Source organism: Harpia harpyja, chromosome 5 (genome assembly GCF_026419915.1).
Source record: "Harpia harpyja isolate bHarHar1 chromosome 5, bHarHar1 primary haplotype, whole genome shotgun sequence".
Taxonomy (NCBI): Eukaryota; Metazoa; Chordata; class Aves; order Accipitriformes; family Accipitridae; genus Harpia; species Harpia harpyja.
Genome location: NC_068944.1, coordinates 67,099,726 through 67,113,665, shown reverse-complemented (window position 1 = coordinate 67,113,665; position 13,940 = coordinate 67,099,726). Strand labels below are relative to the sequence as shown.

The window sequence follows — 13,940 nt, the reverse complement described above, 5'->3', positions numbered from 1 at the left end:
GTTCCACATACGCAAATGCTATAACATTAAGTCTACCAACCTAAATTTTTATTTATTTTTTTAAAACACAACTCACTAGTTTTTAACGATAAAGCTCTGCTAATACTGAATTTGTAAGTAAAGCTGCTTTGGTTCAGGCTTTTCATTTCTGATTTGACCCGCTGAACAGTCTGTTTTCACCAGTATTTTTCATTTGTATCCAGAACTCATTGATCAGGGATTACTGGTGTACAGTCTTTGGCACAGCATTATCACTACATCAATTAAAGAGTGTTTTTCCAACCATCGTAAAAACATGTGAAAACATTTTATTCCATGTACAATAATGTACATAATTTTAAGGTGGTCATTAAAGAGACCAGCAAAAATTAGAGGTATATTTACAGTAGCACACACCACTAGTAAACAACCACCATTCACAGACTCAACATTGAGATACTGCTGTTGTGCTTAAGTACAATAACCACAAAGTGATACTTTTATTCTGTTGAAGTCAATCTTAAACAAATACCTCACGGCTTAGTAAAGAGCATCTTAATCACCAAGAGAGTTAGAGTCAACATTAAGAGTCTCATTGAAGTGCTGTGCCACACAGTCATCATCTTCCTCATCACTATCGGAACTGTCATTATCTTCATTTAATTCATTTTCAGCATCAGCAGCTTCTTCTGCAACTTGTACCGGATTTTCATTTGGTGCCACAAACCCATTGTTGTTAGAGATACTGGCATTTTCCTTGTCCTCAATATACACTTTCTGATGGCACATTGGGCAAGTGTCCTGAATGTACAGCCACTTCCGAAGACAAAGTGCGTGAAAGTAATGGTTGCATGGAGTAATGCGAGCAGACGTGGTGAACTCATGGTAGCAGATTGCACAGACATCATCTATTTCATGTAACCGACTTCCTTTTACCTCTGGAAGCGAGTTTATTTTCTTAACAGCAGTCCGGCGATTTATAAAAGTCTTCCAGCCATTCTTTGCTTGCAAGTAGATGTTGAAGTATGCATGTAGACACATCATGCAAGCACGAATCTTGCTTCCTGACTCAAAAACCATTGTGTAAGCTCCATTTCCAAACATGATTACTCCAAATATAAACTCAATAATATTGCCAGTTGAACGAACATAATAGACATAATCATCAAGTTTTTCCCATAGCACATTATAGTAGCCATCAATCATAAACAATATATAAACAGTGATAGAAACTATTACTTTTAGGCAAAGCTCTACACAGAATGCTGTAACTGCAAAAAGCCATGTATTTAGTGCATAGTGGTGCCAGAGGATGTAACTGAGCAGAACTGGGAGGATGAAAAGGCAAGCGGAAACAAACAGTACAGGGAAGTGTCTGCGAAACGATGACACATGGGAGGCACTGAGAGACATTAGCACAGGGTCTGTCATTCCATGGATAAAATGCAGGACCGCGGTCAGCAAAAGGCACATGTTTCGACTCAGGCGAACTAATCGTTCTTCTGGTTTCAGTCCACTTAAGCCAGTCTGCAGAGCCAAAATGAAAAACAAGACGGGCGCTACAAAACCAAGCCTTTTGTCATCCTCATCAGTTGATCCGATGAAGGCCAAGATACCGAGTCCCAAATAATGCGCTATTGAGGAGATGACGGCACTCATGCCTAGCACAGTTAAAGTAGAGTCACACCCACTTATGATCAGACTGCAAATCAGTTCCCAGCAGTTATCCCATGATATCAAGAAGAATTTTTCTTCTGTATTAGTTTCAGCCATCTTTACAACATATGTTAATACCACAGCTTGTGCTGTAAGTCTCGTTAGCCAGAAGACACGCAGTACAGCTGGAAACCGAATCCTTTTCCATGTATCTTCCATCAATAGCTGTAATCCATAAATGCGATACATGTGCCTCACCAGCAGATAAACATATCGTACCGAATAATAGAACCATTTAATTTTCATAACTAAAATGGCTGTGGTATTTAGTGTCAGAACTAGGCCTGAAATAAAAACTAGTATCTGCCGGACGTTTAAAGGTAATTCAACAACCAAGCCGATTACAGGTATCAGTATATCCAGGATGATGAGTTGAGAGTATATGGACTGCACGTTTAGCAATGTAACATAGCCAATTCCAAAGGTAAGCTGAAGGATGGAAAGTGCCATCCATAGCGAAGGTCCTTTATGAGGGAAGATCTGAATTCCGAACGCAGCTGTGTAGTAGGCACTGTAGAAGTTTATGTGCAAAGAAGCATAGTAATTCACCAACACTGAAGTCACAGCCAGCAGAAATGCCGAGGCGATCATATAAAACTTGAAAAGTGCTCTCTGTTGTAAGACCAGAACAACACTGGATACAAAGACACCTAAAAACAGATTGAAATCATTTAGTTCTCAGCAGAAATTCAGCAACAGATGTTAACCTATTAGCTTTGGAGCTACGTTTATTTAATGTATCACTTCCCAATTAGTCACTCGTAACTTTGCATTACCAATGGTACCCTTTTCAGGGAACAGACAAGAGGATGACTTAATCTCTGCATTTAATACATCTGTGCACTGCAGCTGCAATGCAAAGCCAATGCAAGCATTAAGTCACAATTACTGTTAAGTTCATCTGCCATTTCAGACTATAGCAGTGACAACTCCCAGCCTTTCCGCCTTACTCTTGAAATCTAAGGGTAGACAAGTTCTAAAAGCAGAAAAGAGTTACCAGATACAGCATCATCTTTATAGGCAAAGTTATAAGGAATAAATGATTAAAATTTACCAAGTCTCTTAATTCACTCGAGCAAAGCACTCAACTACAGATGTCCAAGCTGGGGTACTAAAGGTAACAGTCACCTAAACAATTTAGCTAAACCCTTTAATGGCAAAATAGTGAAAAATTGCTGTAGTTTACTGGGGAGAGGGCACTCTTCTTCCAATTCCTTTCAGTTTGCTTTCATTTCTGATAAAGCATCCTTAAACAAGTGTCTCAGGGAGACAACCTTCCCCAGTATAAAGCTTTTTTTGTACACAGCATCCAAAACTGCACCAATCACCTCTTTGCCAATGCCAGTGCGAACTTGCGTCTTACTTGTTAGAAGTCAGATTTAGATCTTGAAATTCCTGTTCGTTAAGCTTTCCCTCATACTGACCATGCGCACATCTTGACCATGACTGGGAAGTCTGCACCTTCCTATGAGAAATCCTATCACAGCATCTATAGTACCTTGGTATTACGTTTACGTCCTTGCATTAAATTCCTTCTGCAGTGTAGCTTATAGAATTTCATCACTATGTACTACATAGGTAAGGGCTCTGCCCTAACAGGTGTTAAATTAAATGGCACTTATCACTAAATTCACTTCCTTAAAAGTTGTTTTCTTCAGGAAACACACTGCCTTTGTTTTGGGCTTCTCAATCAGCTTCCAGCCTGTGCAACTGCTTTCCCATCCAAACCAGTTTGGAGAGATTTCGATCTCTACAACTTATATTTGATTGCAAGTTGGTTTCAATCTCTGTACTAAACCTAATGAAATCACAAGTAATCCTCTTTCTACTGGAGGATAGCATCAATCTTTTCTGACGATTGTATTTTAGATTGTTCAAAATCCTCCATAATCAAGTGTTTAAAAAAATATTTTAAGCCATGGTATCTTGATCACGGGAATAAAAAACTTTACTAAGACTCAGCATTTGATTCCACCAGTAGTGTTGCCAGCTGCTTGTATTTTAAAAAAAAAAAAAAACACACAAAACCAAACCAAAAACAAACAATCCCCCCCCCCCCCCCCAGCCTGGAGGACTGACTAAGAAGGGAGAGGGTCAACATGAATCAATAGCAAAAGGCAGACTACGAAAAAGTTATTAATGCACCTTAACAGTATTCCTTGCCAGCAGCATTGGCTGATATAAAAACATTCTCCTTAACTAATCATTAACCTAGTAACCTTGCGAAGTGGACTAAGGAAAAGCCTCAATCAGACTTCAGAAAGTGCCTAGTATCATAGCTCAGTTCTTCCATGAAAAGCTGAGTATTTGTTACATACAGCACTTTTTTTTTTTAAAATAAGCTTGCCGGTTCCACTGCCTTTTCATGCATACCACCATAAACACCTTTGGGAAAGCTAACACTGCTGACAAGTTTGTACCCTTTGTCTTTTCTCACAATGCACAGAAAAGGCTCACATGCCTGTAACAAGCTCATTATTTACATAATTCTGATCATTTGAGCCAAATGAGACACATTTTGCACTAAGCAGGCTGCTCTGAAACACGTCTGGTAACAAAACCTATTTTTCTTCCTTACAGTTGCAGTAAGAGGCCTGTATTTAGATACTATAGGCCATCCTAAAACACTAACATTTCACAGCAAGACACATCCCTAAAAACAGTACTACAATGAGTCAATAGAAAAGCTATACTTACTGGTTCCTCTAAAGAGGGACTAACATAAGGCAAAGCATTTCTCTGTCAACACTTGTGTGGAGAAGTCAAGACCCCTCCCCCCAAAAAAGAACCTCAAAAGACCACAGGAGGTAACTCAGAGCTCAGAAGGGGAGGCGAGCACTCCTCTCCCCTCATCTCCATTTATGTAATTCAGTCCATCTTGCCACGACAAGACTTCCCCCTGCCCTGCAAAGTTTTCACCGAACAGTAAATCTGTTCCCATTTTCCCCTCTCATAGGAAATGCTGCAGTTCCTCCTTTGATTAGATTTGCCTCATGTCTCTGTATATACTGCTGCTCATCTTTACTGTCCCTATCTGTGCCAGCCCATCACCAACTGTCTCCAGCATGGCCTTCCAAACACAGTGTTTAATCAAACCACGCACGTTTACTTTTAAAATCGTTTCTTATGTTACAGTGTATCCCTCCCTCTCATTTTTTTCCTCCAACTCTGGCAATTTGTCAGTATCTTTATAGTAGCACACTACCTAGGATTCAACTTTCAGTCAGCTGCAGGGTTTAATTACCTTTACGCATATGTATTTTAATCATGTGGAACTGCCAAATTTATCTTTTCCCTAGCCCTACAACCATTCTACTTCCTTCCACACCTTTCTACAGACTACAGTATTTATAGTAACCCTCTCAAAAATCAGCGTCCTTGCTGAGGAGGGACTGCTGTCAGAAGTTAACAGTTTCACACTCCCGGGGGTGGTGGTTCTGCGGGAACCCAGACACTTAAAAAGAAACATGCAAAGATACAAAAGGTAAACATCGTATTGGAGACAAAGCAAGGTTAATGAGAAATATTAAAGAAAAATTGCATTGCAGATGTAGAACTTGGTTCTGTGCTGTGTGTAACTCTCCATACTTGTGTAAAAAATAAGTGATGGAAGAATCAGACCGAGGAATCCTGCAGTAAGACTTTTTAAAAATTATACAGATCTCTATTAGCATTCTTGAAGAAACTGCAGAGTATTTCAGAACTGTTCAACATCACCCCTGAAAGCTATCCAATCTCCCCAGAGCCACAGTCTCTGTATCTAGAGGTCAAGCTCTGCGTTTATGCTATGCTAAATAGTATTGTGCTACAGGGAAAATTTGGATCAGAGTTTCAAAGCCTGCAAATGGTAACTAAAAGGGCAACTTCCCCACTATTGAAATACAAAATGATCCAAAATAAGTATTTCAGTTTATCCTAACAGCAGCAAAAACCCAACCCCGTAATCCTTAAATTCAGATGAAGAAAAAATAGATGCAAAAGCACTCTGTTGTCTGAACCACATGGAAGATCTGGTAACATCATCTTTCAGTGGTTACATTTTAATTTTTCTTTAATTTTGGAAAGCCAAGAACCACAGACCACTTGTCTCAAAGTACAAGTCTCTTGGCATAAACTGTTCCCAAAACTCTTTTGCAGGAGGCAGGGGAGGGATTACCCACTTCTTGCCCCAAACCCTTCCAGAAAAGTAATCATATAAATGCAATCCTGAAAAGCGCCTTAATCTGTTAATCCCAATATCACACACACTTGAGAGAGATAATCGAATAACACATCCACCATTCTCATTTACATGGGATTAATTTCAAGGCACTTCCTACAGCGTCTGGATCATGTGACGAAGGACTCGTAAAATTATGTTGGTGAGACAATGCAATGTCATTTTTTTTAAAAAAAAAAGAATTATCAGTGGGGAGCACTCTTCGCAATTCCAGAAGTGTGGAACAAAGGGTCAAGAAAATGGGAAGTAGGGAGGAAGAACCCCTCCTCCCCCTCCCAAAGCCGTAGGTACCAGCTGCAAGGGCAGGCAAAGGAAGCAAGTCAGGACCTCCTCGACCTCGCTTCTCACACCAGCAGCAGCTTTCCCAGGCACCCTTTACCAAAGGAGAAGCAGCCCAAACGAAGCATCTGCTTTGTTTTGTTACCTTCCCCCTTCGCTCTCCTCCTACCTGCCATCACGCTGTAGGTTATCCTTCGCTTCTTCCCCTCCGCTCCTCAACTTCTGCAGTGCCATCGCCACTACACTTCTCACGGCGTACCTTTCCGTTTAACCTCTCTTCTCAGCTTCCCACCCCAACAGCCATACCACCTATCTCCTTCCTATTTTTTTCCTACTATAAACATCAAACAAAACACAAAATCAGCATGTCACCGGCCTGCAAAAAAAGCTCTCGCTGTATTTTGGATTCTCCTTTCCTTCCTTCCTGCCTGCCTCAGGATTCCCGACTCCAAGACACGATCCACGATGCAGCATCACTGCACAAGAGTTTGCAGAGTGGGGCTCCCACCTAGCCAAGGCTACGTAAGAACCCCAGGTAACAAGTAATACTGAAAAATTAGAATAATTTCACCTAGTTACACGAGTGATTTTCAGCCTTCATCCCAGGGAAGAAAAAAAGCTTCAAGACAACCATCAGCGAGTTTCAAGAAACTTCTCTTCCACCTGGGAACCAAATTCCCGGCATTTCTGAACCGCTGCTCCTAACATGAGGGCTGAACACCGTGTTTCAGGAAGACCTCGCTCTACCCGAAGCGCTTTTCGAACAAAAAACCCCCACCGCACCCCCACACGCCGACTCACACCTTTTCCGCCCAGGAGGGGCCCCACGCACATGGCGCCCGCCCGCCCGTCCCCCGCGGGCCCCAGGCTCGGCTCGGCCGGGTCCCTGCGCCGCCGCCCGAGGGGCGCAGCCCCGCTGGGTAAAGCGGGGGGGGGGGGGGAATGCCACCCCAGCGAGGAGCCGCAGGGAGCCGGCCCAGCCCCTCCGGCTCCGGGAGGGCGCCGGGAACCGGGGCGGGGTGGGGAGGGAGAAGATCTGCCCCGAGCGGCCGAGCAGGGGCTGCGGGGAGGCGGCTGAAAGGAGACGGCAGGAAGGGGTCAGAGACGGGGCGGGGGGCGAGGAGAGAGACAGGCCGCGACAGCAGCAGCCCACGAGGCGGCGGGCGGGCCGAGGGGACGGGGCAGAGCAGCGGCTACGAACGAGGCCAGCGGGGGCAGGCAGCGGCCAGGAGGGGCCCCGCACCGAGGGGGGTGCCGACCCACACACACCCTCCACCCCCCCTCCCCAGAGCGCCGGGCCGGTGGCGAAGGCCGGAGCTGCGCGGCGGGGCGGCAGCCGGCCCGTCCCGCGGCGGGAAGGAAGGGGAGGGGAGGGGAAGGTCTCTCTCTCTCTCTCCTCACCCAGCAGCCGCAGCAGCGCGCCCAGGAGCGCGGCGCCCAGGGAGCCCCCCGGCAGCGGGGACGAGTTGAAGATGGCGTCGATGAGGAACAGGCTGGGCACCCGCAGCGCGACCTCCAGCCCGGAGCGCAGCCGCGGGCCCAGCCGCAGCCACGGGAGCTGCGGAGGGCCCGGCGTCGCCATCCCCTGCGGAGGGGGGGGGGGGCAGGCAGTCCGCCTCTCCCGCCTCTTAAAGAGCGGAGGGGGGGGGTAATGGGGGTGGTGGAGGGCGGCCGACTGGCCGGCCGGCGGCCTCGCTACCGCCCCGCGCCCGCCGCCCGGCCCGGCCGGGCCCCCCGCCGCGCCGCCGCCGCCTCCATGTTCCTCTGCGCTCCCTCGGCAGCGCCGGCCCCAGCCGGGCCGCGGGGGCGGGGCGGAGCGGGGCCGGGGCGGGGCGGGGCCGCGCGGACGTCGCAGTGCGCGGCCCCGCCCCCGGCTACACGAAAGGGAGGGGAGGGGAGGCAAGGCAGGGGGCGGGCAGCGCGCGCCACCGCCCTCCCGCCGCCTGAGGCGACGGCGGCGGTCTCGGTGCGGGGCGGGCGGCCGGCCGGGTTTCCCCCCCCGAGGATCCCGGGGGAAGGTGGCGCGGAGCGGAGTAGCTGGGCCGAAGTCAGCCGGGCTGGCGTTGTGTGCCAGTACGGGGGCTCGCCCTGACCTGCCCTGCCGGGCCGTGCTCCCGGGGAGCTTCGCCCTTCCCCCTCCGGCGTGTCTCCAGCGGCAAAGCGGCAAAAAAAAAAAAAAAAAAAAAAAGGCGCGCCATCTGCTATTACATAAAAGGTAAAGACGGGTTCACTCCTCATGTACCTAAGAGCACTACTCCACCACAACGAACCCTTTTCGAAGACTAAAAAAGCGTGCTTGTTTGGCGGTCCCGGTCCGGCCCCGCCGGGACCCGGAGGCGGCGGCGGCGGTGTCCCTTCTCCGCCGGTCAGCTCCTCTTTGCCCCGAGGGAAGGTGCCCCTCGCCGTTCCCGGGTCCGTCGTCCCCGCCGGGCTCGGCGGGAGCGCCGTTCCCCGGGCTGTGCGGTGGGTAAGTTCACCTTGGAGAGCTTTTCGCCGGGGGAGGGTTACTGCAGAATTTCCTGTTCTTTCGTGCGTGATGCAAAAGCCCTGCCTTACTGGGTGCATAACCGTGGATCGGGATCGTACGGAAAAAAGGCGTTTTCCTTTGAAATCCTGTTTCCTTCCTCGTGCGCCTTCGCAGAAGCCGCGGAGACGGGAACTACTGGAAGCTTCCAGCTGACTTGATTTAAAAACAAACAAGTTAAATGCAAACGTGTAATCAGTGTTGGTCCCTCTGAAACGGGGGCGTTTCCCACCCCATGGCTTGTGCAAACCACGAGCGGGTGTCAGGCCAGAACTGAACTCGGCTGGCGTGCGCGGCGGCATCTGCCACGCTGCCGTTCCCTGCCACTGTCCGCCTCCGGCTTCACCTGCCACGGCTCAGCCTTTTCGTGAGCCTGGCTAGGTCGTGGCTTAAGCCCTTCGAAGTCTTCCGGTTGTTGCCAAAGGATTTTGGATCAGGCAACAACAGCATTGCATAGGAACTTTCCTAAGCACTGCCCCACACTAACAAAGCCAGAAATGTTGCCAGATTGCTAGAGGATTGTATTACAAAATCCACGGACACTGGACAAAGTGCATGTTTTAATCACATGCTGAAAGGCATAACTCTGACCCAGTAAGTATCCCCATACCAAGCAACAGAGGTTAGGGTTTAAAATGTGAAGAGTGTTTATTTTAGTTGGGTTTGAAGATGGCTGAATCACAGTGATTCAGGCTTGCCTGGATAATTTTACCCCTCAACTAACTATGAAGCTGCTGAATATAAATAAAAGTATTTGGTCTGAAATGAAAAGCAATGTAAATCAAGCAGATCTGGGTACTTGATAATGCTCAATAATGCGCATGAAAATATTTATATGAGGTGCAATTTCAAGAAATCAACAACTTGAAACACCGTTTATGGAAATGGAATTCCCTGCCCTCCTGAGGCCCATCCAGCTTCGTTAAATATCCTCATCAGTAAAGAGGATCTTAAGTCTATATTTGCAACACAGGCTTCAGGATCAGAGGCAATGCTGTAGTACATATTTATATTGCTTTAAGGACACATGGATTAAATGGAATCCATTAAATGGATTTTCAGGTTTAAATAACGTGCATTTACAGGCATATTTTACAGATCTTATTTAGGCATGTAAGTACAGTCATGGATATCTGCAAATCATTTTGTGCATAAACAGTTCCAGGTTGCAAATATTCCAGAAATCCTAGTGTTAGTAAAGCGTATCAGATCAAATTCATACATTTTTTACGCGCGTTCTTCAGAAAACTTGTTGCAGTGTCTAAGACTCGTACTTTTCATTTCAGTTAAAAAAAAAAATCTAAACTTGATTATCATACCTACAATATGTAGGAAGATGACACCTACTGGATATTTTTAATTTTGCAATTTGTACTGCATAGTTTCAAATGTGGAATAATAAACCAAATTCAACTTTGTTATGCAAGCATAACTACTGAATTCACTTCAGTTATATATACAAATTCAGGAAAACTTGTCGTATTATTTCTAGGGTTAAATGCAGTCTCCACTTCTTTGTAAATCTGGGGGTTAAATCCTATTCTAAGTAAATTCATATTAATACTCGTACAAAAAAAAGTTTTCTTAGTTGGGGACTTCTGCAATTTTTTGTTCATAAACTAACATACAAATTAAGCCTTTATTATATTATTTATATCCTTTATTTGTCTACATAGATTAACTGTTAAGGGCAAATAGTCCTGAACTCCAAGGTGAAGGTTGTTCCATGTGTCGTTGTGGCTGCGTGTACCTGACTTGGTAAACATGTCGAGTGTCAAGCCTACACCCCGTGACAAGGCAGCGCAGAAGAACATGCCCTAGGGAGCTGTTTCGTAATAAATAAGAACTTAACACTCGAAAATGCTTTCCGAATAATTTAATACACCTCCTGTATCAGGCTATGAGTCAGAAAGTCACAGATCAATTTATTTCAATAACAAGTCACTGGAATTCTTTGGCGTTCTATACGGCATGTGGCAGAAGGTTGGGGGTTTGCTCTCAGTCATGTAAAAATGATTTTGGGGATTTTTTTGACAGCTCAAAGTGGTCAAAATTCATACAGTTTTTTCAAAAGCTGTTAACATTTTTCAATTTTGATATTTTTAGAACCACAGGAACTGCATAAATACAAATTATCAAGAGCAGCATCTGATGGTTTTGTTAAACTACAGCTGTGTAACTAGCACGCACTGAAATAACTGGACATAAAGCAATCTTTATTATCTTACGGAATGGTAGAGCTGCGTATTTTCTATACCACTCTGCCGAGGCCATGTTTAGGGTCTGTGCCCATATAGGATGGCCACATCTAGAACAACTTTTTTGGCAAAACAACTTTTGAGTTTTTAAAACTCCTCCTTTTCCTTAATTGCTCTCATGAGCCCTTCAACCCAAAAGCTTGACTGGATTAGCACCAATGCTTACATCAGATACTACCAAATCACATGGTCTTGCAAAAATCCCATTTTTATAAGTGAAAAGAATAAAAATGCAGGGAAGGTTTTAGAGTACTGGGGCTTTTTCTAACTACAAGATCCTGAAAAGCTTTAAATACACACGATATCTTTGCCTTGGAATACCACATGTAGATTTAGCCTGATACAATAAATTTTGTAAGAATGAAAACAGTTGGCTGCCAAGAAAAACAGTGCAAAATGTGCATGTCAAAAATTGGTTTTAGGTTGCAATGAACGTAGCAATCCATTAACTATTTCCAAATTTCATTTCTCCTTCCTAGATACCTTTTGCGGTGAATTACCCAGTATCATTTTGCATTCTTTATAGAAGAATAAAGCTCTGTACAGGTTATCTTTCATTTTGTCATAGCAGCTTTTTCATTACAGCCAGTAAGGATGTCTATATTTTGGACTGAAACAAAAACCAAGAGTCATGAAAGGAACCTAAAGTGGATTTTCTTCTCCTAGGATGATATTCTAGCATAAAAGAGACCAATCGGCATTTTTTTAAAAGCCAAATATCAGTGTTGTATTAACATAGGCTTTGGTGGATTCAGCATGTGGGTGACCCCCAGCTGTGCCTTGGTGAAGCTGCTCATTACCTCCTGCGGAGGACAGCTTGTGTCATCAGTTCTGCCTGCCTGAACGCAGTGTTCGCGCTTTGTCAGTGTGTGTGCTACTAATGAGAATGAATTGCCAGCTAATGCAGATAGATGTGTTGACTTTCCTATGTATAACTTGTTGTTCTGCAGTTAGGTATAGATAGACTTTCGTATGTGATGCTTCCAATGTGGTACTTGCAAAATATTTAAAGACTAATGTATTACTACTTAAGGTTCAATGGAAACGATTTACGCTCACATGACTGGTTTTAATACTACAATTAAAGACATCGGTAGTCTTTACCCAAGAATAGTTTGCATCTGTGTCTTCTTCTGAAGAGAAAAAGAGCAAATCAAGATAACATTTGAAAAGCTAAGGTAAAACCTGTAAATGTTGTTATTGACACAGGGACCTTTTCAATATATTAAGAATTTCCTTATAAGAGTTAATGTGTTTAAGATTAGTTATTGTATTAAGTTTGGGTTTTATTCCTTCCCTACAGCTAAATACCATGAGCTTAGATAGCATTTCTTAAAAGAAGCTAAGAAGGCAGAAAGCAATTTACTCACAGTAAATATTTGACAAAATAAATTGTAATAACTTGTTTGTGTGAAAGATCAATTTTGATTTCAGATCTGCATGAAGTGACAGTGTGTGTAACACATGAGCACTCATTCTCTTTCCCTTTCCCTCAATGGAGGATGGTGGTTTTATGCTTGTTACTTGAAGAGAACACTCACTTGGAAAGTTCCAAATGCCTGGAAGAGTTTTCTGTCTTGACAAAGCAAGGCATGCGCTGGAGAGTCAAAACACGGGGATGAGTCTTGGGTCATCTCTGACAGGAGACAAGACTTACAAGTGCATCATCTGCATGAGGAAAATCTCTTAGTTCTGTAATTTTCCCCATATTCTTTTAATGACAAACTTTCTCATTCTCTTTAAAGAGATGATTGTGAAGAAATGCATTAGGCCTTGCTGTTCATGGCTTTACAGTTTTCTGTAAAACTGTCCAGAGAAAGAGCCTTTGGGTTTTGTCTCCTGTGAAAAAAGGCTGGTAAGAGAACGAATTGTATTAACAGTTGCTCACTGGCATATTTATCTCATTTCCTAACTATGACCAGCATACTTAGCAAGGAGACAAGAAAAGAAAGGGACACGGATTATGTCTGAGGACTGCACCCCCCTTCCTGGTGTCTCTCTGGCTACAGGAGAGGTGTACTGCCCGCCACGGACCTCTTCTCTCCGAGAGGACGGCAGAGGTGGACAACGCCGGCCAGTTGCCAGCCAGAGCTCTGCTGCCCAGCTCCTGCCCGAGGTGCCGTGCTGAGGGCAGCACTCACCTCTGGCTTTCTTGGCTCCAGTTCTCCTCTGTGCTGGGGCCTTTGGGAAATGCACCACTGAAGATCGCTCCTCCCTGATCCTTCGCCTATACTGGTTTTGTTGTTGTTCTTTTGTTTTCCAAGGACGACATGGAGAAATGTCTGTCTTTCACAACTCGCCACACACACACATTGTGGCTTCTGCTGCAGAGGTTTGCTTTCTTTTCCAGAGCCGCTATGTATTTCAGACCTGCTTGAAAGACTTAACTAAGCAAGCAAAAAGAAAAAATTAATAAAGCTCCTTTCTTTTGTTATTGCCAAGTATGCCTTTTTCTCCTGCCATGATTTTTGATTGTTTGAGTGCATCTTGCTTGAGACAGGCAATATAATGTGCTTGCCTGTTGGATATCATACCCTTTCCTAATGGTTTTCCCAGCCCCGCCCCCTCTCCCCCCCCCCAATCCTGTTATTAATCCATAGTAGAAAAGGCAGCGTGCTTTACTACAAATTACATACTCAGTAAAAATAACTCTGGAATGTTAAAAGTAGTGAAATATATTTACAGTATCTTTTATTTACAGAGCAGATGCTAGAAATTTGTCCTAGGAATTGATATTCAGTATTTTTGTGGATTTTAATATTAGTTTTTGTTCTGTAGCTGTTCTTGGCTATTACTTCTTGTGAGCTCAATATCTATTTGTTCAAAGAAAAATGTGTCTTTGCTAAAACAGGTGGGAAGCTGGAAAAGCCTGACAGCTGGTGCAGCTCATTTTTTCAAATGCCAGACAACAGTTCAGAAATGGTGTGCCTGAGTGAGAGGGAGAAATAGAAATAATTGTGATATT

At 44.6% G+C, this 13,940-nt stretch overlaps 1 protein-coding gene across 6 annotated transcripts in view; it reads right to left on the bottom strand.

Annotated features, from left to right (window-relative positions):
• Positions 1-288: 288 nt before the first annotated feature.
• RNF139 (ring finger protein 139) overlaps positions 289-13,940 on the bottom strand; it is a 41,882-nt gene continuing 28,230 nt past the window's right edge. For 3 of the 6 annotated variants that reach the window (XM_052787280.1, XM_052787281.1, XM_052787282.1), the window contains one exon: positions 289-2,345. In XM_052787280.1, the coding sequence (XP_052643240.1) occupies positions 535-2,286 (1,752 nt within the window). In that variant the 5' untranslated portion in view covers positions 2,287-2,345 and the 3' untranslated portion in view covers positions 289-534. Of the gene's footprint in view, positions 2,346-6,764; positions 6,969-7,594; positions 7,949-9,709; positions 12,828-13,940 lie in introns of those variants that run through there. The other 3 variants (XM_052787279.1, XM_052787283.1, XR_008235211.1) reach the window with 3 other exon arrangements.